Consider the following 24,709-nt stretch of genomic DNA (forward strand, 5'->3'; position numbering starts at 1 on the left):
GTCTGGGGCTGAACTTCCATTCCACAAATCGACAGGATATAAAAACTTCATAAATCCTAAATAAAAGTCATAAAGTGAACATCTTTTGCTCCTTTTTTAAGCCCTGATCGTTCTGAAACAAACAAATGCCTCTACTTTAATGTCTTCGTTTGAAACGAAGCACTGAACCGCATGATGCAGAAACACCGTATGCTTCCACACCACTATGAAAGGTTACACAGGAATTTCCACGCTTCAAGCTAACTTGCACGTTTGCTCTAAGAAAGCATAAATGTCAGCAGGCATGACCTTCCTGAGGTCAAAGTATTTTTAGACGTACAGGAGAGATGCTGCTTAAATACCGTTCACAGATAAAACTAAAGCTCCTGATCAGCCCATCTTTGTCCTGCCTCTTTCTCAATATATTCAACATTTTATGATTGTTAAAGCAGAAAAAGTTCCAGTAATATGTGGCCAAATACAATGACAACCATCAGAGAAACAGAAGATGGGGATGTTTGGCTTCTCAATCAATAACACAGCAGAGTTCTTTAAAAGGATCTAAGCAAAGCATGTGAGAAGAGACCAGCAGCTGAGAAGGGCAGTCTGCGTGCTGATGTGCCCTCTGGCAAAGGGATCCATGTGTTCATTGGTGTATCAGATAAAAACATGCAGCTTAAAGGGCCAAATAAAGGCTCTTGTGTCAATCAGCTCCACAGGAAAAGGATGATGGAAAAACTCAAGTAATTACCAGATCCACCTTAAAACTGAGATCGCCATATTAACAGTTTTATCTGATCGTATTTCTGTTTAAAAACGTGTGAATGATCTGTTCAGCATGAGCCAATTTAGCTGTTATTTGTGCAGCACTCCTTTCAGTTTCCCACATTTCGTAGTTTTAATCAAAAAAGCCACTATTAACTTAATAGACATTAAACAGCCAGTGCTGATACAAAACAGCTAATCCGACACAACAAAGCACACAATTTGTAATATTTTGCTGTAGCTCTAAATTGATAAATATATAGACACACGGAGAGTTTAAAGACCCACTCCAATGAAAATTGCGAGGTGAATTTCTAATGAACTACTACTGCTCTGCAGAAACGATGTCCTAGAAAACGATACAGGTTTTTTGATTATGGCTAAAGTGGCACAATCATTATTGAAAGACTAGTGGAAACACTTTGAAATTATATCAAAAGATGATCAGAGTGGGACTTTAAGTATTCCTGTTTTCTTTTTTTTTTTTAATCAGAAAAACGTTTTAGCATTTGAATTGTAAGGTTTCTCACTGGATTCTTATTTTTATCCCGGATGGCAGTTATTAGTGAAGAAACATCAGAACTAAATGAAGCTCATCTGTGCTGCTGACAATTGCCTCCTTCTGATAGTCCAGGGGCTTGGTTCACTTGCTTCCTTTACCAAAAACCCCTGACCTGACTGACCCCTGACTGACCCCAACGTTATCTCTTGACAGTCACATTGGGTCACTTGTTTGTTCTTGTTTTTATCATTTAAAAAACATTACCAAACTGAGTCCCATTGTGTCCTGTTCTGAGACAGAGATGCTCATCCATGCTTTTCTATCCTCTCGCCTTGATTATTGTAACTCCATCTTCACATGTCTAAGAATTCCCTCGAACAGCTCCAGGTTGTCCAGAACGCTGCTGAAAGGCTTTTAACCAAATCTTCCAAGCATTCACACGTCATCCTGTTAGTAATCCAGCTGCACTGGCTCCCTATCCGTTTCCGTGTACATTTTAGAATCTTGGTTTTAATATATAAAGCTCTTAACAACGAAGCACCGGTCTATATAAAAGCCCTTGTGCAGCCACACATTCCCAGCAGCTCCCTGAGATCATGTGACCAGAATGTGCTTGCTGATAAGAGAACATGGCTAAAAAGTAAAGGTGACAGAGCATTTGCAGCAATGGCTCCATCCCTCTGGAACTCCCAACTCAGCCTCAGGTCTGTAGACTCAGTGTTTTACAAAAAAACAAAAAAAACGTATCTTTTTATAATAGCATTTTCCTAATTCTTTTTTTACTTTTGTGTTTTATTGTTTGTGATTTTTTTCTAAAAAAGTGCTGTATAAATTAAGTTTATTATTATTAATATTATTATTATTATTATTATTATTACTTTACTCTTTTTCTTTCATTGTTGCCATCATCCAGTTTTCATGGCTTTTCTTCTGTCTCTGTGAGAACTGTTAGTGATGTGTTTAGGCTCAGAAATGCTGTCAATTTTGTGCGGTAACATAAGGATGTTTTTGTTACCGATCAACACCCTGACTGACCCCCCAAAGCCTCCCCACCTTCAACTATAGGGGCTGGAAGAGTCGCCCATCAGAGGCCTCTGCTTCCACGCCTGTCGTTCTGTCAGTGGAAGAATGAGGGATAACAAACGTGTGTGATTCATTCTTCACTTCAGATGAACTGCTCATTCCCAGCAAAGTCAGAAGGTTGTGTAAAGTGTTTGCTGTGATGGTTAATCTCTCAGCACTTTGCGCCTTGGCATCTCTTTACTTCCTCGTTTCAGTCTGCCTCTGATGTGACCCACACCTTTGTGTGTGGCTCTTCTTCCACAGTGGAAGAGCTGTTTGGGCTGGAGAACAGTCAAGAGGCTCTCCACAGACAAAACAGCAGGCAGACCAACAGCCACCTCGTCCTTATAGATCTAAAAATAAAAATAAAAAGCTAAAACAGGGAGGAATACAGAGCAAAACGCAGATGCTTTTGCACAACAGCAGAAGCAAAAACCAAACACCCTCCGCTCAGTACGCAGCTGGAGGCGGCAGGGATGAGATACTCTCTCTGTGCCACAATTCACTTCAATACACAGATGTTTGGGAACTGGAGAGGAGACCGCAAGAAAGCCACTCTCAGCCCTTTTAGGAGCTGCTCAGAAAAAGAAAACACAAGATATAAAAACAAGAGACAGTCCAGTCATCCAGTACACTGGTAATATGAGCAAGTGGGACCCATCTTGTGGCAAAGCCTGTAGGTGGACTTGAAAAAGTGTAGAGCAGGATCCTGCAGAGAGCAGAATGTGGTTAGATAATTCAATCTCCAGGTTTCTTCTCTGCTTTTGATGTGAAAGGCCCCTGGGGGGAGCTGGAAGTAGTGCCAGAGTAAAAAGCAGTAAAGGGTTCTGAACCTGGCGTAAACAAAAATACTACATATTATATACACAGCGTGATGTACAAAGATCACGTATGAGTGACTTCATGTGAAAATTGTGTTTTTGGTGTTTCTAACACATTCTTGTGGCATTTTCCTGACGATGGAGGATACAGTAGTGGACAAAATTGTTGGTACCCCTCAGTTAAAGAAAGAAAATCCACAATGCTCACTGAAATGACTTGAAACGTTCAAAAGTAACAATAAATTAAAATGTATTGAAAATTAAATAATGAAATCAGCCATTCCTTTTGAGTTTCACTGCAATGAAATAGTTTCTGTATTTGTCAATGAGCCTTCTGCACCTGTCCACAGGTATTCTGACCCACTCCTCATGTGCAAACTGCTCCAGTTGTCTCAGGTTTGATGGGAGTCTTCTCCAAATGGCATGTTTCAGCTCCGTCCACTGATGTTCAATGGGATTCAGATCTGGGCTCATAGAAGGCCACTTCAGAATAGTCCAATGCTTTTCTCTTAGCCATTCTTGAGGTTTTTTGGCTGTGTGTTTTGGATCGTTGTCCTGTTGGAAGACCCATGACCTGCAACTGAGACCTAGCTTTCTGACACTAGGCAGCACATTTCTACCCAGAATGTCTTGATAATCTTGAGATTTCATTTTACCTTGTACAACTTCAAGACACCCTGTGGCAGATGCAGCAAAGCAGCCCCAAAACAGAACTGAGCCTCCTCCATGTTTCACACTAGGGACAGTGTTCTTTTCGTCGTATGCTTCATTTTTGAGTCTACAAATATAGAGCTGATGTGCCTTACCAAAAAGTTCCAGTTTTGTCTCGTCTGTCCAAAGGAGGTTGTTCTGGGCTCTTTGGATACAGTTCCAACTATCCGTCTCCTCAATGTTTCATCAATTTTCCTCTTCCGGCCACGTCCAGGGAGGTTGGCTACTGTCCCGTGGGTCTTAAACTTCTGAATAATATGTGCCACTGTCGTCACAGGATCTTCAAGCTGCTTAGAGATGGTTTTATAGCCTTTTTACCCTTGCGATGTTTGTCTATAATTGTGTTTCTAATGTCCTGGGACAATTCTCTCCTTGGCTTTCTGTTGTCCATGTTCAGTGTGGTTCACACCTTTTCACCAAACAGCAACATGACTATTTGTCTCCCTTTAAATAGGCAGACTGACTGATTATGGGTTTGAAAACAGCTGTGATGTCAATTAAAGGACATACCTGAGTTCATCATGACCCCCTGGACAATTAGTTCTCAGTCTTTTATGGAGGTACCATCATTTTTGTCCAGCCCTATTTCATTAGTTTTTTTTTTAATGATTCTGTTAATCAACAACTCAAAAGTAATGGCTGATTTTAATTATTTAATTTTCAATAAATTTTAATTTATTGTTACTTTTGAACGTTTCAAGACATTTCAGTGAGCATTGTGGACTTTCTTTCTTTAACTGAGGGGTACCAACAATTTTGTCCACCACTGTATGTATATAATCAGAGAGAGAATTAAGAAGAGATTTTTTGAGTATCTCTTTAGTCAAATTGTTGTGAATCAGGAACAGATTCACAACCATCTCTTCTGATTCAAACAAAATCCCCTTTTCTGTGTGTATGCGTGGGTTTTGTCCGGGGACTCCGGCGTCCTCCCACCGTCCACAAACACGCTTCATAGGTTAATTGTCCATAGGTGTGAATGGGATTTTGCATGGGTGTGTGATTGTGGCCCTGAGACAGACTGGCGACCTGTCCAGGATGTCCCCTGCCTTCGTCCACAAGTGGCCGGGAAAGGCTCCGGCAGCCCCGTGACCCCAAAAAGAGCAAACCAGGTTTAGAAGATGGATGGACTGTCAATCTAGGAAAGGCAGTGACAAAGCTGCAGAGAGCTTAATAAGAACACTAAACTGCTCAGTAAAAGATTGTAGAAAATCAGTTGTCTGGTTTGATGAGACTCACTTCAGCAGCATTCAGATGGTTGGGTCAGAAGGATAACTCAAGACTTTTCTGCCCTGTCAGACTGCTGCTGGTGGTGGTGGTGTAATGGTGTGGGGATTTTTCCTTGGCCCCCCGATGTACCAAATGAACACCTCAACTGACCTCAGTGTTGTTGATGTCCATCCCCGTCATGACAACACCTATGATAGCTGCGTCCAGCTTCAAGACCAAGACAAGAAGGCTTTAGGACAAGACGGCGACTTTCAGAGGTCCAAAGGTTTTCCAGTCAGAGGATCACGGACCAGCGGAGCACATTTGGCATGTGGAAGAACGTTTCCTGTCAAAGGGGACCAGAATCTATGACAAAAACCATGTTAAATTTACACAGTGAAGAGTGAATGAGTTTTCTGAACACAGTGACCTGTGAGTGCATGTACTAGAATTTGTAATGTTACTGAGTATTTCAGGGCTCCCGCTCCTGATGTAAATGTGAGCTGGATGTTCCTGTAGCCCTCTGGCCCTCAAGCTTGACCCAATTTGGCTCTTCCATACAAAAACCCAGCTTGAAGCCCAAGCGCCCAATGTGAAATAAAAAAAAGACAAAAAATAAAATATAATTAGCTCCTTTTCACTTTTTAAATCTGCAAATACAAAGTCCCAGCTTGTCATAAAAAAATAAACATAGTTGCTCCTTTATCTCTGTGCAGAATGCTGTGGGGGAAGCCGTACAACCACTCCTGTGTGCCAGACAACAACACTGCTTGTAATTAGCTTTGGACTGAGTCATGTGTGAAGACGGAAACCTGCCAGCTTGCTGCAAGAGCGGCGTTGCAGTGAACCTCCTCTGCCTACGGGAAGCAACAAGCATCACTTTCGGCTGCGTTTGCCCAGAACTGCAGTTGTGAAGCCAGCAGAGACTTAAGGCATCGAGTTGGTCTGCATGCACCAAAGGAGCCGTGGAACAGCTCCTGGTGTCCTGCAGTAGACATGCCTTCATGTTTGCAGACGTGCATGAGTGCTCGTGCGCTCACTCACGCCCTTTCCTGGCGACGATTGGTTCCACCAATGTTCGTGTAATGGGATTTCTGAGCACTCGCCAATTTCCCACTGAGTCAAATGAAGTCACGTATTTCTTCAAAAGCAGCAGCATCATGAGCCGTGCCGCTTTCACTCAGGGCTGCCTGCCACATTACTAGCAGATGATGCAAATGTGAACAAGGCGCCAAAAACCTGCCAGATATATGTCAGTGTGATAACTGGACTGGATGCAAAGCCTCCTACCATGCAGGCATTTCAGTCAGCAGAGGATGAAGGCTGGATTATTGGTTGGAGACACTGTGGGCTTCCTGGATCTCTGTGCTCATAAATGGAAATGAGGTGCTTGCTCATGGTTTGAGCTCAGATTAGTCACATGTGGTTTTCTTGGGAGATCATGAAAAGCTGCATCCTAAAATGACATTTTTCAACTCATTTTAGATTATAAAAATTAGATTTTTTTGTTTTTTACTTCTCATGTTCTGTTTGCTGAAATATTTCTTACACTGGTGAATCTATGAAGAAAAAGCCTTTGAAGTTCACATGTTTTTATCTTTATTCTTGTATTTGTAACAACAAGTAATTCCAGCACATGCTGGACAGACTATGCCTCTCGGCTGGCCTGAGAACGCCTCGGGGTCCCCCCAGAGGACGTGGAGGAAGTGGCCAGGGAGAGGGAAGTCTGGGCATTTTTGCTAAGACTGCCCCCCCTCACGACCCGGCCCCAGATAAGCAGAGGAGATAAAGTAATTCTTTTCAGATTCATGTAGCATCCACCTCCTCTTTTTGTCCCATTCGGAAGAAGCGTTTGGTACAATGGAGTATTAAAGGCACCATGAAAATAAAATAAATACAAAATATTGGTGAAAAATGTTGGAAAATTATTGTAAGTCAATAAATCATGAAAAAAGTCTCCATTTTATGAAAATGAAGTCATTCAGTTATTAGAAAAAAGGCACATTTTACGAGAATGAAATCAAAAATGTATCATTTAAAAAGTTGTAATTTTTAAAAGCAAAAAGTTATGCTTTTTTGAAAATAAAGTTGTAAATTTCCCAAAAAAAGTAAAGCAGATTCTGCGAGGATGTCCGTCAGTCAGTGTGATGTCCTTCTGATCTCTGAATTGTCTGAAACATAAATGAATCCGGTAATGTTTGTCTTTTTAATAATCTGAAAACTAAATGTAAGATTTCTTGCAAACAGAACAGCTTTTTCTTTGCAAAATTACAAATTCATTCATTCATCTTCTTTTACCGTTTATTCCCTTTTTGGGGTCACGGGGTTGCCGGAGCCTATCCCGGCCACTTGGGCGTAGGCAAGGGATGCCCTGGACTGGTTGCCAGTCTGTCGCAGGGTAGAATATCCTCAATCACACATCCATTCACTCTCACACTCACACCTATGGACAATTTAGAGTTGCCAATCAACCTATTAAGCATATTTTTGGATGGTGGGAGGAAGCCGGAGATCCCGGAGAAAACCCACACGTGCACGGGGAGAACATGCAAACTCCACACAGAAAGGTCCCCCATTGATGTTGTGTTTTTCATGTCCCCCAGCCGGGACTTGAACCAGGGGCCTTCTTGCTGTGAGGCAAGAGCGCTAACCACTGCGCCACCGTGCAGCCCAAAACTTACAAATTATCAAAGGAAATAATTTTGCAACTTTGTTCCCATGATTTTTTTGTATAACTTTACAACTTATTTCCTTGTAAAATTTTGAGTTATTTTATAATTTATATAATATAATTTCATATAGATATTTGGTCATTCTTATCTTTTAGGGCCGCCCTAATACTCCATAGTTTGGACAAAGTAAATGGTAAATGGCATATACTTATTATGGGATATAAAGTGCTTCACAGCCCCTTTCTCCCACACATTCACACACAGATGGCGGCTGCGCTGACAAACACTGCCGCCAACCTATAACCACCAGGAGCAATGACACAGGTGGACACTTAGAGGTGTAGAGGCCGCCACTAAAGGAAAAGCAATACTTCAGTTTCTTCTGATTAAACTAAATCACATCCGTTTCAAACAGGCATTCATACTGATCGAAAGCATCCATTTTGAATTGATATGTGGTTAGAAATATCTGCAGCATTAGAGGATGCTACTATTATTGAAATAGATAAGGAGGAACAGTTTTAACCTCAGGGCTGTTGTGGATCCACGCAACCTCCAAAAACATTCAATGAAGACTCTGGATGAAGATAAATAACCTTTTTAATTCTGTTATCCACTTAGAGCCTATCAGCAGTCATATGTGACTGTGTTTGGGATTTTTTATTATGTCCCAAGATTCAAAAAAATGAAAAAGCTCTGTCACTGTCCTACGTTGTTTCCCTCTATTACCCTTTGACTTTTAACAGTTTTCTCTATCATTATCCCAAAAGAAATGATTTCGAATTGCACTTTTTTGTGTTTAAACTAATCGGGAACAGAAAGGAGCATCTAAAATGAGCTTGTACTGTGCCATAGTACAAATGCACCCCCACATCATCTTTTCACACATCATCAAATATGCTGGATGAATCAGAAAGCTAACTGTTAGCAGCTACAACCACATCATTCAACTATCACAAATGTATGTGCCTCTTTTTAAAACCTTCAGTTAAACCTTCCTTTTCTTCGGCGTGTTTGTTTCTTCCATTTGTTGTGCACAAAAAGAGGCATCCAGTGTTGGTGCATTTCCAGCGTGATCGTGTTAGGAGTGAGCTCCAAATTTAACCGCAGTTCATTTCACCAAATTGATGTCAAGCCTGGGCACCGACTGTATCCTGCTCAGTGAACAGCACAGAGAACAACAGGCAGCACTGCAGCTTACGAGGCATGAAAGTGACAGAGAGGAACAGTCATTATAGCACACGAGATCATTAAGAAAAACTCTGTTTATTTCTGAAAGTGTCCCCCACCCATCCCGAACCATCACAAGTACAATCTGCGTCTGTATACGTAATGAATCTGCTTATTCTACTCTTGGTTTTGTCTTTGCTGGTATACTTTCGTTGATGTGTTGAGGTTTTATAAACTGCAGGTCACAGAATGACTCCTGCCAGCAGCTTGATCAATCCCAAAAAGGCTTGTTTTTGCAGCCCTGAGTACTGACAGTGTCCATGTGAGCATGAGAAGGGAAAGCATGAAGCTGCTTCTCTGTGCTCCTGCGGCCGACAGCGGGCACAGGTATCAGCCACGGCGGCGGCAGCAGAGCGCTCAGTGGAGCGCTCACTGAAGCCAATCGCCTGCAGGCTGCGATGCCCCCCGACAGGAGGAGTTGGGGGGGGGGGGGCACGGCTGCTGGATCCACCCACATATGTCGGTGGATCCAGCACATCACGTTCTAGATCACACTCCAGCAACCGTCCAATAGAACAGCCCCCCTTAAGAGAAGTAAGTTATTACTCCATGTTATTTTGATTGGTACACAACCCCCCTCGCCCCACCCCCACGTTTGGCTGTGGCCAAGAGAAGAGCATTACAAGTAAATGGTATATCATATATAAATGATTATCCCCCCCACCCATCTCAGTTAAGATCCCACTCCAATCATCTTTTAATCTATTGCAATAGCATTCCCAGTGGTCTTCTAATTATGATTTTGTCGATTATAGCCAAAATAATAAAACTGTCATTTCCTAGAAAATAGGAAGTAGTAGTTAATTAGAAATTCCCCTTTGAGTTGTGGGCAGGACTGTTGGTGCAGAGTAAGCCTGTCTTTATTTCCCATCATCCCTTTGTTTACACTGTGTCAAGCTAGCTTAAAGCACTTTACACTCCAAAGCTAACATTAGCCGTGCAACAAAATTGGTGAGCTATATCCGAGCTATCCAGCCGTTCAGTATAAATCCAGATCCCAGCTCAGACGAGGAAAACCAAGACGTTCTTGAATCTATTTGTCTGACCACCAGTCCCGCTGCTTTAGCAGAGTGACTAGCATCACCACTCACTCCCCCCATCCTGCTTTCCCCGTTTGAACTGCTGCCCTCTGGCAGGAGGTACATGTCCATCAGAACCAGGACAAACAGACGAAGGAACAGCTTTTTTCCACAGGCAATAATCATCATACTTCCACCAACTACACCCCACTCTGACTTTTTATAAACACTAAATTACTGGCTACTATGCATGTGTGAATTAACTGACTTGTGTGCAATAACCGGGTCTCTGTGCAATAACACACACTATTTATTAAGCTGCGCTCATGGAAGCTCAACTCATTCCATTCTATTTTGTTCAGACGTATTTAATATTTAACTGTTTCTGAACATATTGTACATTTTTTGATTAGAGATGTGAGTTACAGTATTTTTTTTTTATTTTATCTTCAACACTCCAAGGCTGCTACAATTTCATTGTATCACCATGTACAATGACAATAAAGGATTCTGATCAGAATGGAGCAGGGCAGGAAGCTTGTGGCCTGCCGACTACACTCCTACTGTACGTCACTGCTACAGGCTTTTTCATCTGCTCTTGATTCAAAACGATATGGACAAAGAAATAGAAACAACGTTATAAATTTAATTCTCTTAATATATATGTCATCAATCATTGCTACAATGCTGCAAGACCATGTTAAAAAAAAAACATATTTTTCTTTGGAGTGGATTTTAAAGCTTTTGTTTCTCCAAAGGGCGTGCTCGGTCCAGCAATGGCCACGCCCAAAACAAACAGCTGATGGTTCTCCGTCATGCCAGGTTTCAGCACTGGTCAAAATTCTTACCCCATTGGCAACTTTTCTTTGAATAAGCAAACGAACCTAGTCACTAAGACATGATTTCTTTGCTTTTGAAAATCTTTCTAAATACAATTATTGTTTCTTTCAAGACAGTAAATAAGACAATTTTACTTAAAACAAGAGTCTTTTTACTTTCTTGTGAGGCCCTCTTTGGCATCTGAGCAGGTTAAATGTAGTTGAACGCGACTCAAACACATGAGATCCACTAACTTAAAAAGGGGCCCACTGCACCACGGGTACACATTTTCCTATTTGAATCCATAGCATACTAGTTTCCTGCTCCATGTTCTTTTAAAGCCTGTTGTCTCTAGGATTAAAAATAAACAAAATAACCTGAGACCAAATAACATGCTGCATGGGAATCACAGCATGTTTCACACTTTCATAAAATACTGAGGATATCGATGCATGGATATCCTCGGTTGTGACGGTATGCAGCACTAAGCTCACAGTGCCATAAGAAGTGAACACACAAATCAAAAATGATCAAAACCTGACCCGCACCTACAATACACCCACTAAAAACACAAACCTAAGCAGAGCGACATGATCACAGGGCAGCACTTTAGCAAAAGTTCAAAGGCTGAATTTTATTCATGTTGCAGGGCAGAGGCTAAAATGACCCCCTCTCTTCAGCAACTGTACTTTGAAGCTTCCTGTTGTGTTGACCCGCCGCCTGAGAGACACACATGAAAGGACACCACAACTTTGAAGTTGTCACAAGCACCGACTGTCCAGCCGGCATCTTGAGGGGGGGGCGGGGGCTCAAATCAGACATGCAGATTCAAAAAATGAAAACCAAATTCTGCCACAATACCCTCTCTGAAAATGACAGAGAGGGTATTGTTTCCCAGAACAGGCCTCACATGTGGAAGTGTTCACACGTGTAAAAAAAAAAAAAAAAAGCCCAGCCACAACACACCAACAGGTTTCTCTTTATATCCCACCTTATTTTAAACTAGAAAACCGTCAAATGGTAAATTGTGTATACTTACATAGTGCTTTATTACCTTCCTTGGAGGCCCAAAGCACTTTACAGTCACTGTCGCATTCACCCATGCACATACACATTGACACAATCTGCTGCCTTAAACTGGCACCAATAACAACCAGGAGCAATAGCTTGGCAACGTACGTTTCGATTCAAGGGTGGGTAGGATGGGAACCAAACCTACGATCTTTCAATCAGAGGTTGACTGCTCTTATAATTATAATAATAATTATAATAATGATAATGGATTTCGTTTTCCAGACGCTCAAAGCAGTTCCAATGTGTCCATTAGTCATTCACGCATAGTTCATACTTGGTGATGGTAAACCACTGATGCAGCCACAGCTGCCCTAGGCTGCCAGTGTGCACCTTCAGCTCCTCTGACCATCACCAGGAAACAACCTTTCCTTCATCATTTGGACAAAAACAAGCAGTAAGAGGTGAACTTTCTCTCTGAACTGATGCTTTATTCAACCCATCGGAAAGATCAGCATATATATATATCGCAGAATCTTGACTGCAGCGGTGGTGTGGCGCACGACGTAATAAATAGTCTGCTTTTTGTGAGAAAAGCAGACAAAAAACAAGAATTAAGGCCTAAAAACTGGTTAATATGTATTGCCTTTGTAAGTGACCATGGCATAAGCGGGTTAATGGCCTTCGAAGTGTGCATTATCACTTTTTAACGCTTCGCGTCGGACAGTTCAGGCTTCCACGGCGTGCGTTAAAAGTAATAATGCACACTTCGTCGGCCGTTAACCCTTATATATTTCACAATACATTTACGTACCATTGATAAATTTACCATTTACCAATGGTACGTTCCGTTTTTTATGTCATCAGGAGCCTTAAGATGTGGCCACATCTGCCTACGATCCTCCACACCCTGGTACAACCCAAAAACCTGCAACACTTGAACGAGTCAAACCTCCGTACGGGTGCATGTGGCTATGCCTTTAGAGAAACACGCCGTCATAAATCTGCGGGGTTGAACAATAACAGCCCCCCTTCGCTTCCTGTCCAAACAAAGGGCATTCAGATCTATCTGATGTAACTCTTCTGCATCACAACGGTTTTTGTGAGTGATCTTCACACAATGAGAGAGGCACGGAGGAAGCGCAGGTCATGTGATCGCACGTGAAGCCAGTTTTTCAGCTTTGTGGTCAGAGCATGGAAACTCTTTCATTTCAAAAGGACAGGTTTGATACTGGCTTCTCTGGCGTTTCAATGGTCTTTTGCTTCTATCTTTGTGTGAAGATCTACAGTTTTTGCTTGTCCGTTTTCCATACAGATAAGTTTACAGTGAAAGTGTTTACGGCTCAATAGACGGACCATTTCACACGTTACGCAACAGTTTTTATGAATCAGCAGAGATGAGGACAAAAAATTAGGAGGAGTTAGTGGACTCAGATTTCAGCTTCTCCTCTTCCCTCGCTCGACTGGGCTGGCTTTCTTTCAGATGAGCATGTAATGACTTTTAGAAGAAAAAAAGCCACATCTGCCCAACATCATGGTGCAATTAGTCCACAAGACAGATTTCTGTGGCACCCCCAAATGAAAATTATTTATTAAACAAATAAAATACTTTATAATCTAACAATTAAACCAATAAAAACACATGTTCAACCTTACGAAATTGAAATATGTTTCAGTTAGCTTTAATAAAGAGCTCATTATTCCATTTCAGCAATTTAATAATACAAATTATATACAACGGTACATATTATTTCAGTTTTATTTTTGTTGCACAGTTTGTAATTCCAAAAGGCCTATTTATTTTACAGTGACCCTTTTATGCAGAATGATTTCCTGTCAATCAGTAAAAGTGGGTGGGGCATAAATGATTGGTTGACCTGCCCATGGCTGTTTGCTGCACAGCTTGAAGCAGGTACGTGTCTTCTTTATGTGATCAATTGCAGACTGTCAGCAGATACTCAATTGTATTGTTCCTAAATATTTTTGAAATGTTCAGGCTTGTTTAGGCCACACCCACTTTCACGGGTTTACATCCATCCATTTTCTTAACCTGCTGTATCGCTTTCGGGGGTCATTGGGTTGCTAGGGCCCATCCTAGCATCTGTTGGGCAAAGGGGGGTTCACCCTGGAGAGCTCGCCAGTCTGTCACACAGCAACATGATCACTCAGGGATACTTTTGAGTGACCAATTAACCCATAAAGCATGCTTTTATTGGTCAATTATTAGTTGTAACTACTTTCTGTTTAGCTACCAAATAATAAACATTCTGAAGTTTCATAAATTTCAGTTGTTTTCCATACAGTATGTATTAATGGCCTTTTCTACCTAAAGTTTTAAAAAATACATGAGTTTTTAAAGAGTTTACACTTAAAGACTTATTCCAATATAAATTGTGTTTTTGGTGTCCTTAACATCTTCTTTTAGTATTTTTCTCATGATGGAGGACAAATATGAAGAAAATTAAGATTACATTTTCCTCTTCTGTTTGCCCAGCTGTTGGACAGGACAAGTTTAAAAAAAATAAAATAAAAAAAGACTAAATTTTCATTGTTGAATATTTCTTTATTCTAATTGTGGTGAATCAGGTGCAGAAAAAAAAATTGTACTTGTTACAAACAGCGGGCCACAAGTTACCTGCTCTGTTCTATTTTGACGGACCCACTTGTAGACCAATAGATCCATGGACGTCTTTGTTTTCCTCGTCTGTGCTAACATCTGGCTCAAAACTGTACGGCTGGATAGCTCCAATATAGCTCGCTTTTTTTTTCACACCACTAATGCACCACAAAGGTTAACTTGGGCTGTAAGCTAGTGGGAAAGAGTGTAGACAAAGGGATGATGGGAAAATCAGTCCCAAACACAACTAAGAGGCAAATTTCTGATGAACTCCTGCCACTCTGCAGAAACTATGTCCTAGAAAACGATGCAGGTTTTTTGATTCTGGCTAAAAACTGTATAATCATAATTAAAGACCACTGGGAACGCTTTGGAAATAGATGAAAAGATGATTGGAAGACAGGAGCCCTAGGATTCCGTACTGCTTCCCAAGCTTTAGTGAGCAAATGTCCATGGTCCTTTTCTATGGAGTCCTATACTGTTCATAATTAAATAAATAAATATTTAATTAAATAAATAAATAAATATTTAATTAAATAAACAAATATAACCTCATGCAAATACACAATAAACTAATAAATCTCTCATAAATATATAAAAAGATCATGAAATTGTGAAAAACCTGCACACAAATTTTAAATTAGCTATTATATTATTCAATATATTTCATTTTGCTTTAAAAACCTGTTTATTAATTTAAAAATCGCATTTTTAAATATTCATTTTTAATAATGTTGAATATTATTATAATTCTGTCTTTTTTCAGAAGCTCGTATTTCAAAATCAACATTTTCCAAAGTAGCTTTGTTTTTATTTCATGTTGCTGTTTTTCACATTGGCTCATTTATTTCATGAAGAGCTTTTTCAGGAGAATAGGTCTGTCTGTCAATCAGTGAAAGTGGGCGGGATCTAAACGCTCATTGGCTCATCCATGGAAATCGACTCATATTGCTCGATACCCGCACAGCGGTGTACCAGTCAGAGAGATTACATCTTACAGTGATATCTGCACGGCTTTGCTGACATTAGAGATCAAATAGAGACAAACAATCTGTCTGCTGCAGAAGATGCAAACATCGACAACTCTGTTTTTGTAGTTTGAGGGTTTGTGTGGACCAAACCACAGAGGAGCTCCGGTCGTCCACATCTTGAAGTCCCCCGATTAAAAATTCCTCATTCTTATGCCATTCATTCAGAGCTCACACTGTGTTGGCTCGCAGGAGGCGAGCTGGCGGACCGACAGAGTCAGACCAGGCAGCTGCGCAAAGCGGGACAAGCCTACTCGTGCCTCCTGAACCTTATATTTTTCTATTTTCATTGAGACAATGATTATAATCAGGTCCTCTGATTTTATTTTTCCCTCTCAGGGAAAATGTTGAACCTTTCCTGCGATGACGTTTCTGACATCTTAACACTCTCCATGTGCATTGTGCATCCATGCATTGTTACTGAGATAAGCACAAGCAACCGCTCCATGTGGCTATCAGGCTTAAAACATTAGCTGATAGCTCCTCCCATACGTGGCATGGTCCATTCATGGAAACTCCAGTTCACAGAAGCTTAGTGGAACTCCAACCACCACTCAGCCTAATTTAGACCACTACTAGATGTTCATGAGAAGATGAAAATTGCCGAACCGACCACAAAATCACCCGAATTATGCACACTCGCCCCAAGCCACTTTTATCCGCAAATTTAGAACCAAAACTGCCCAATTTCTGGTAACACTGTAGATGTGTTGAGGTGCACACTCCCCCTAGTGTTGAGGGGTATGCATTGCGCCGTCACGTTTGCTGAAGCATCTTCGATCGATGTAGTCAGGGTGCTGCTGCTCATGTCTGAGTAAAGGAATAGCCAATCACAAAAGTGTCTCCGCCTTATCAAGTTTGATTGACAGACAGACCCATTCTCCGGAAAAAGCTCTTCATGAAATAAATAAGCCATTGTGAAAAACAGCAACATGAAATAAAAACAAAGCTACTTTGGAAAATATTGATTTTGAAATCCAAGGTTCTGAAAAAGGACGTAGAATAATAATATTCCACATGATTAAAATGAATATTTTAAAATGCTGTTTTAAAATAATGAACAGGTTTTTAAAGCAAAATGAAATATATTGAATAATACAATGGCTAATTTAAAATCAGTGTGCAGTTTTTTCATAATTTCATGATCTTTTTATATATTTATGAGAGGTTTATTGGTTGATTGTGTATTTGCATGAGGTCATATTTATTTATTTAATTAAATATTTATTTATTTAATTATGAACAGTATAGGACTCCATACTTTTCAACCCCTCCCACTGAGTAAAAGTAAACTGACGTCCCGATTTGATGGGTGACCCTCACTGTTCACTGCCCCCTACGCCTGTCTGTGCACCACGATTCTCTGTCCTCTGCTCACCCGTGTCGTCCTGATGCAGTTCCAAAAGCAGAATTGTGTTTTTACACTAGAATGGCAGTTTCTGTTTTTGGCTTCAAACCCGGAGTCTCAGTGATGATGCCGCATGAGGATGCCCCGCCCTCATCTTTTCTCCTCTTGTCGTGCTCAAACTGACTCTGTGTTTAGAAAGTAGCAGGCTCATTGTTGTATTGATTAAGCTTTCGGCCACCCGGGCAGATTTATGCTCTTATTAGGGGCCACTAATGCCTGATCAGGACAGATTAAAGGTCTGCCTCTGCTTCCAGCTACCCCATCATTTAGAGCCCGTCATTAGGAGTGGATGCCTGTCTCCACATAATTAACCCAAGAACAAAGAGATGAGTTTTCTAATTTTTAAAATAATTGAAATGTTACTTGTATGAACTGTAAAATGATTCCCAGCATTACTAACACTTTCAGAACAGTTATTTTCCTTCTTGGGAGTCTCAGTTACATCTCCTGAAGACAAATGCTTCATTAGATCTGTGACCAGAAGATCAATAAATGCTCCTGGGCCTCCCATTGATTAAAAGCATTTTTAATGTGATGCTTTTATGAATTTCAAATGCCACGGAGAGTAAAGTTAATGCTAAGCAGGACTCTGTTTGTTCGTGAATTTCCAAACAACAGAAGAAATAACTTCCATCTTTCCAAACATTTTTTAAATCCTCCTTTAATCTATAAACTGAACTTAACTGTGACCACAAATCCTCTCCTGCAAATGACGGACTAGCTTCAGGTCTCAGAACAGCAGCTCACAGATGAGACACAAATAAAGGTAATGTTTACATGGACGTAAATCCTCCAGGCCAAAGTGAAAATGATCTTTAAAAAGAAAAAACTATCAGAGATCACAAATCAGCCGATGCACATGCAGAAGTTTTACAGAAATTGTATCTTCTGTGGTTGCCTGGTTACCAAAATGTCTCTTACACACACTTACACAAATACAACATAATGGCCAATTTGTATCCAGCTGTGTCAGCAATGAGGAGCCAAAACTCAAGAGCTCCTTTATTTTCACTTTGGTTTGGAGGCGCATGTGTGATGCATTTCACTACAGCAGTATCAACACAACATGCAGTCAACAGTCTTTCTAATGTTCTGCAGAGAAATGCAAAAACAAGGATAAAAGCAAGATTCTTTAAGATCTCTCTCAGGTTTTTCAAGCCGGGGTGTCATTTGAGCAGACGTATCTGATGGCTTCACTCTGCCGTCGCTGCGCCTCCATCTTGATTCATTTGTTTGGAAACAGTCAATATTATCCTCCAGCATCAGGAGGCAGTTCAGCTTCATGGAAGCCACTGTGAAGCTTTGATGTGCTGAAAACGTCACAGCTTTTGCTCTGAACTGTGACTTCAACAGCTTTTCACTGGTGAGCTGATCATCTGGAAGGTTTGCTGTGACGTTTCCTGAGGGGGCTCTAACACTGACTCACAGTGACTCACAAATGAAAAACTCTGCATGGTGATTTTCCTCTGACCACCATAAAGGAAACTGCATCGAATGCATTCAAAACATTTAAACCCTTTGAGTAAATGCAGACAAAATGAAAGTGCTCCTTAGAACAGGTGGAGTAAATTATGGTCCACGGCATCTGAGAACTGGACAAAGTGAGTGTGATGTCACCCATAGAAAAGGGTTTACTTCCAGCTCCAACCAAATGAGGTCGACTCACTTGCTATTTTTCCCGATACGATTGTCGGCATGTTGTTTTCACGTCAGTAAGTTGGTCAGAGTTTTTTTGAGTCAATGTTTCTATGGCAACCGCTCTAGCCAATCAGGAATTAGCTTGTTGGAAGTCCACACCACTACCACTTGAAAGCGAGTTCCATGAACTGTCAATCAAAGTTTTGATTGTTCGACATGAGACCGTACACTTTTTTGAGGCATCTGATTGATTACACCATGGTCAGGTGAATATTTTTTTTTTAACCCAATCCAAGTATTAGATTAGATTAGAAAGCAAATCTAATCTAATCTAATCTAATACTTGATTTTGATTGGCTGTAGGGAGTGGATTAAAAAGTGATAATCCACAGTGATAATGCACACCTACAAAAACAAAGTTCCGGTCACTTAGCCTAGATTTTCTATATTATTACGCTGGCCTAAACGCCAGTTGGTACCAGAGCAACAGAAACGTGGAACATCGATGGACAAACTTTATTCCACAGTTTATCACAACAACAAGACTAACTAAGAATAACTAAATAAAAATACTAATTATTGATTTAATATTTATTTTTATTGTAAGTGACGATGGTATAAGCCGAATATTGCCCTTCCAGGTGTGAATTATCAGAAATGAACAGATGTCCATCCTCCGCGTTGCTTCCACGAAGTGCGTTTAAAAGTAATAATGCACACTTTAAAGGCCACTAACCCGCTTTTACCATGGACACTTACCAAAGCAATATATATTAACCAGTTTTTAGTCCTTAATTCTTGTTTTTTTTACGATTTGGATCGCTTTTCTCACAAAAAGCGGACTATTATAGTCCACGTCGTGCCGCACCACCGCTGCAGTCAAGATTCAGCGATATATATATATATATATATATATATATATATATATATATATATATATATATATATATATATATATGCTGATCTTTCCAATGGGTTGAATAAAGCATCAGTTCAGAGAGAAAGTTCACCTCTTACCGCTTGGTTTTGTCCAAATGATGAAGCAAAAGGTTGTTTTAAAGAAGCCAGGGCAGTGATACAAAACATTTAAGCTAGGTGACCGGAACTTCTTTTTTCACCGCACAGTTATCAGGTTTTAATGTAAATCCAGCAGCCAATCAGAATCGAGTATTCACCCGGACCATGGTATAATTTCTTATAATGTACACCTCCTCAGGCATCATCTCTTATGTAACTTGCAGTACAGAAAAACAATTTGAAAAATTAGGATCATCAACAGTGTGTTCAAAAAAACTGTAATCAGGGTAGGAATGGTTATTCTGACCAATAGAATGACTGAGTAACAGTCGGTTATTTCTCTATAGAAGTCTAGGGGATTTTGGCTTCTTGTAGCCAGCGGGGAACTTCCTGTTTGGAACGCCAAGGGGGAGGGGCCACTGAGTCCAGTTCTGGTCCACAGACAATAAGCATCAAAGCACTAATGATGTGTTTCTGTTTGTGTGCTCCATCAAACAACTGTACATGCTTAGAAAAGATGTGAAAAATGATTTTTGCCTTCTGCCTGGGAGCTGCCTAACAAGCCTAAGAGTAAATCACTCAGAGCAAGCTCTTTGACTTTTCTATAGCAGACAACATGGCACAAACTATGCATCACTCTCCTTATAGTGGCAGACAGGTGTTAATTCGGAATGGCTTTGGACGGGACAATCTGTTCCATCATTCAGCTTTTAAATCCAAAAACATCTGAACAGTATATGGTTCCCGGACAGACACCAGGCAAGAGCCCTCCTCAACAAACTGGTACAAAGCACTCCCCCATGTGACAGCTGGACGTTTACTCAACAAAGAAGCTCTTCTGCCCGCCGCCACAGAGTGCTGTCTGTGAACAGGCTGTCCTGGCAGTGCAGAGTACTACACAAACTGAAAAGACCAAAGAGGCCGTCACATCATTTTTATCCAGAACAGACTCCAGTTACTTGTTGGGTAACGTCAGCGCTGGAAGGCAGCAGCAGGGAGAGGGTGATTCCGCTGAGCGAGCTGCCGTCTCACAAAGAAGAGAAACCACTCTTTCACTCACGACCAGCATCGACACCCGGCGGGCGAGGGACTCACCCCGTAAGGACGACCACGAAGTCCATTACATTCCAACCGTTGCGGAGGTAGGAGCCTTTGTGAAAAGCAAAGCCCAGGGCAATGATCTTAATGGCAGCCTCAAAACAGAATATTCCAATAAAGTAGGGCTCTGTGTCATCCTGCAGAGAAACAGAGAGTTTTGAAGAGAGCATGAGACTCACAGAAGACCTTTTTTCTGAGAGGTAATGAAGCATTACATGAAAGGGATGAGGGTCTGTAAAAGAAATAAAAACAGAAAAGATGAGGTTTCTTTTCGAGTCAACATGAGCACAGAAAAGAGAGCTGCCTTTCAGTAAACACAACTAAATCAAATGTTTACAACTAAGGAATGTCATGTATATACATTTATGCATATATATTCAATGACTGCCAACTAGCAAAAGATCAGGAACTGACTGGATAGAAAATCTTAAAGAGGAAGACCTACAGGAAAATAGAAATTAAATTTAGAAACTGCATCCAAAAATGTTAAGGTTGCAACTGACACTTGATGTATAAATATAACACTTTTTAAACACGATAACAGTAGATAAAAAAAGAAAATAAAACATATGTGGAAAAAAAAAAGTTCTGCAACAGTCAAATCTCACAATTGACTGTATATGAGAACTGGACTGAGTGAGTGTGACATCACCCATAGAAAATGGTTCACATCTGGCTCCAACAAGGTGAAGTCAACCAAGTCGCTATTTTTTTGTGATATGGAAGCCGCCATTTTGGAGCCATAAGTCATCCGTAATCAGTGATTGGTCCAAGTTGGTCTGAGTTATTGTCTCTATGGTGACAACGCTTGCCAATCAGGAGGGAGCTTGTTGGAAGGCCACATCCCTACCACTAGGACAGGGGCTTGCGTTAATCTATTAAGCAAATGTTTCAAATGTCAAACATGAGACCACATGCTTTACCGAGGCATCGGATTGTTCAGTTAATAACTTAAATAACTTGCAATAAAAAAATACCATGAAAAAAAGAGTAGCATGAACATGTTAAAAAAAGGTTAAAGAGCGAGAACAGTTCTTCTGAGCAATAGAATGACTGAGTATTAGCCGTTTGTTTATATATAGAAGTCTATGGGTTTTTGTAGGTACCTCCTATGTGGACTGAGGGATCACTCAGTCCAGTTCCCATATACAGTCAATGTATAAGACAAAATAGTTTATGAACATTCAAATAAAAATGTCTACGTTCCATTCCAAGTTCAAAGGCAACGAAAAACGCTGAGCTCTTAAATGTGAGGTAAAGACAGGTGGAGATGAGGTCAGACTGTTGCACCAGAACAGCCCAGAGTTCTGGAGCTGCAACCGAAAAGGTTCTCATTCATTCAGGGACACGCGGGACGTGCTGGTCAGTAAACCCGAGGGACCCTGGAGGAGAATGTGAATGCGGGAGTTTAGAGAGCTGAAATGGAGCATTAAACATTAAAAAAAAGAAAAGAACCTCAAAATTGGTCTTAAATTGCACATGAGGAGAGGATACAGCAAGTGCTTAGCTTTACAATTGCCAGTTAATAGCTTTACTGTATGCTCAGAAGAAAACAAAAATAAACAAAAAAACACAACTGGGCATTTTTTCTAAAATTAAGGTCAAACAGCAAAGTTTACTGGACCGGCTTCTCCAGCAAATCTGGACCTTTCTCTCCTGTTCACAGCACGTGCACACCTTACAGGTTGTACAGGCACCACATAAACAGCCACACAAAAGCAGGACAACAGGCCGGTCGAGCGTTGTTAAAAAAAAACCCTGACCTTTCGCTCAGCGCTGAACATGCAATGATATGTTATGCAGAAGGAGCCAGAAAGAGTGTGCACGCTGTAACAGACAACTGTTGATGTTGCAAAGAACCAGGCCGGCCTAAAGGTCAGACAAACTTAACAAGCCTTCAGTGGGAAAAACAGGAACCTGTAGGTTTATCTTCCAGCACCAAATGTGGAAAACTGTTGAGGAATACTCCAGGAATGGCAAAGACCTGCTCAGAGGGTGAAGAGACCTGTTTACCAACACTAACAGCAGCCGCTCACTCCATTGGCTTCACCAATAATAGCCGATCCCTTCTAATTAGCAGGCATCTTGCTGCATTAGGGCTCGGTGAAGCAGGGCCTGTTCTTCCTTTGTAACCACACTAATCACCTTCTCTTTTTTCTCTCCTTACAGAGTCTACCCTGCTGGAATTACATCCCAGCTGCTGAAATGAGTCAAAACAGCAGCAGGTGGCTTTTTGCCATTCATCCTGTTTTCTAAACACAAGAGTCAAACTTTTTTCTTTTCTGTTCTGCTTCAGCTGCAGCTGAGGGACCAGGGCTCGTTGCGATCAGGCTACACAGATCAGTCACTTGAAAGGAAGGAAAGCTGTGAACTCACCAGGCGCTCTGACATTGGCGTCTTGTCACTTGCTGGTAAATGTTGCTCCAAAGCCAGGACGATACAGTTGGCGATGATTGTAGCCAGGATCATGTACTCAAAGGGAGTGTGAGGGTTAAGGAGAAGCTGCACAAACATGCACACATTTCATTTGACAGAACAGCTTTTACATCTACAGGCTTTGATTTTATGAAGAAAACAGTCACAAAAAATCCAAACTGTGCTGTAAAGCATGAGTGTCTGATCCCAGACCTGCATGGCTTAAGGCAGACATTTCGGTCACACAAGAGAGCGTGGAGAGTGAGGAGCATCAAACCACGACTCTGATCCTTCTGTCCACAAACGCATGACGGCTTTGTCATCCTCTGGATAAAGCTTTATCCTGATCCCTACAGAAGGAAGAACGTTCCCAACCGTTTTAATGGTTGGAACATCCTGTCAGTTCTGACTGAGACCCAACAACTCGAAAGGGAACAGGTCGCTCATGAGCATAACACTAATCATCCAATAAGATGTTTGGATAAAAAAACTTCAATCAGAGGCACATCAGGATAAAAGACTGGATTCTCTGTTTCCCAAGCTTTCAGGGATTTTTTTTTCTATTGAGTAAGAAGGTTATCAGGAAGTTCAGTTTAGCTCAGGGAGGCACAGATGTAATGATAACCACCTCATTAGATTAGTGATAATCTTGTTGTGATTGTTGCCCACAGAGTTCCTGTATGGCAGTCTTTGTTTTCTATTTTACCATATATATATATATATATATATATATATATATATATATATATATATATATATATATATATATATATGGGTGGTTTGGTGATGACCCGTCACTTCCTGACTTCCTGAGGTCTGGCTCTGCTTTTTTGCTGTTTAGAAGCGTGGGAGCGATCAGCACCATGGACAGAGACATCGAGGCAGTGCACGCGGGCACGCGAACCTTCCCATGCCATTCAAGTCCAGAAGTATGGATTTCTGTTAAAGAGAGACTGGAGACGGGGAGTCAAGTGGGGAGGGGTCCTTTACGCACACCGATTTTTGCAGAAATCATGCGTTTGGACATTAATTCCTGGGGGGTTGGGGGTCGGAACTGCTGTCTGTCCGCGACAGACGCGCTAACAAAAGAACTTGTCTGCACGTGAGCAGCGCCGTGGAGCTTCAGGAGGCGCGCGTGCCACGCAGAGCTCAGATAAGAGCGACAGGTGCGGTCAGCGTTGCGCGCAGAGGATAAAGGGCGTGAATGTTTGGATCTGAGAGCAGAGCCAACATCTGCAACTTAACTTGACAAACAAGCTTAAAGGGGGGATGGGGGGTTAAAGTGCGCGCGCGCTCCTCAACCACTGCTGCACCTTGTCAGAAAGGATATGGCCACTCTGTTATCCGCTTGGCGTACTTCCTGATGAGGTTGTCCTCGCGGAAGATGAAAAGGGAGCGGTTGACAGTGAGGCAGTTCTGCTTAACGGGGTTCGGGTTGTAGATGGCCATGGTCCGGGCTCTCTGGGCCATTGACTGCTTGTACATCCTCTGGCCGCCCGGAGCGCCGCCACCCCGGGCGCCCCCTCGGCCAGCGCCCGGGCCCCCTCTCCCTCCGCCGCCCGCGCCTCCTCCATACCGGCTGGGAAGATCATCTGCGAAGCGAGCCATTCTGGAAACGCACAGATCCAACAGGGAAAATCCGAGCGGGTGTCAGTGGAAACGGAGGGGAGACGCATCACAACAGGCAC

At 41.5% G+C, this 24,709-nt stretch overlaps 1 protein-coding gene and 1 long non-coding RNA gene across 7 annotated transcripts in view; one reads left to right on the plus strand and one right to left on the minus strand.

The window, feature by feature from the left end:
• cacna1bb (calcium channel, voltage-dependent, N type, alpha 1B subunit, b) overlaps window positions 1–24,709 on the minus strand; it is a 226,665-nt gene that overhangs the window by 196,829 nt on the left and 5,127 nt on the right. For all 5 annotated transcript variants that reach the window (XM_023960545.2, XM_078955700.1, XM_078955698.1 and 2 more), the window contains 3 exons: window positions 24,352–24,630; window positions 22,983–23,088; window positions 20,604–20,743 (listed from right to left, as the gene is read on the minus strand). In XM_023960545.2, the coding sequence (XP_023816313.2) occupies window positions 20,604–20,743; window positions 22,983–23,088; window positions 24,352–24,630 (525 nt within the window). The remainder of the gene's footprint in view (window positions 1–20,603; window positions 20,744–22,982; window positions 23,089–24,351; window positions 24,631–24,709) is intronic.
• LOC144996290 (uncharacterized) lies at window positions 19,821–24,358 on the plus strand. Of its 2 annotated transcripts, XR_013659288.1 has the most exons (4): window positions 19,821–20,650; window positions 20,750–20,806; window positions 22,776–23,017; window positions 23,863–24,358. It is a non-coding gene; the product is annotated as an uncharacterized LOC144996290 (long non-coding RNA). The 2 variants fall into 2 exon arrangements; XR_013659289.1 differs by lacking the exon at window positions 20,750–20,806.

The sequence above is a fragment of the Oryzias latipes genome, chromosome 12 (genome assembly GCF_053564925.1).
Source record: "Oryzias latipes strain Hd-rR chromosome 12, Olatipes_Hd-rR_3.1".
Classification (NCBI taxonomy): Eukaryota; Metazoa; Chordata; class Actinopteri; order Beloniformes; family Adrianichthyidae; genus Oryzias; species Oryzias latipes.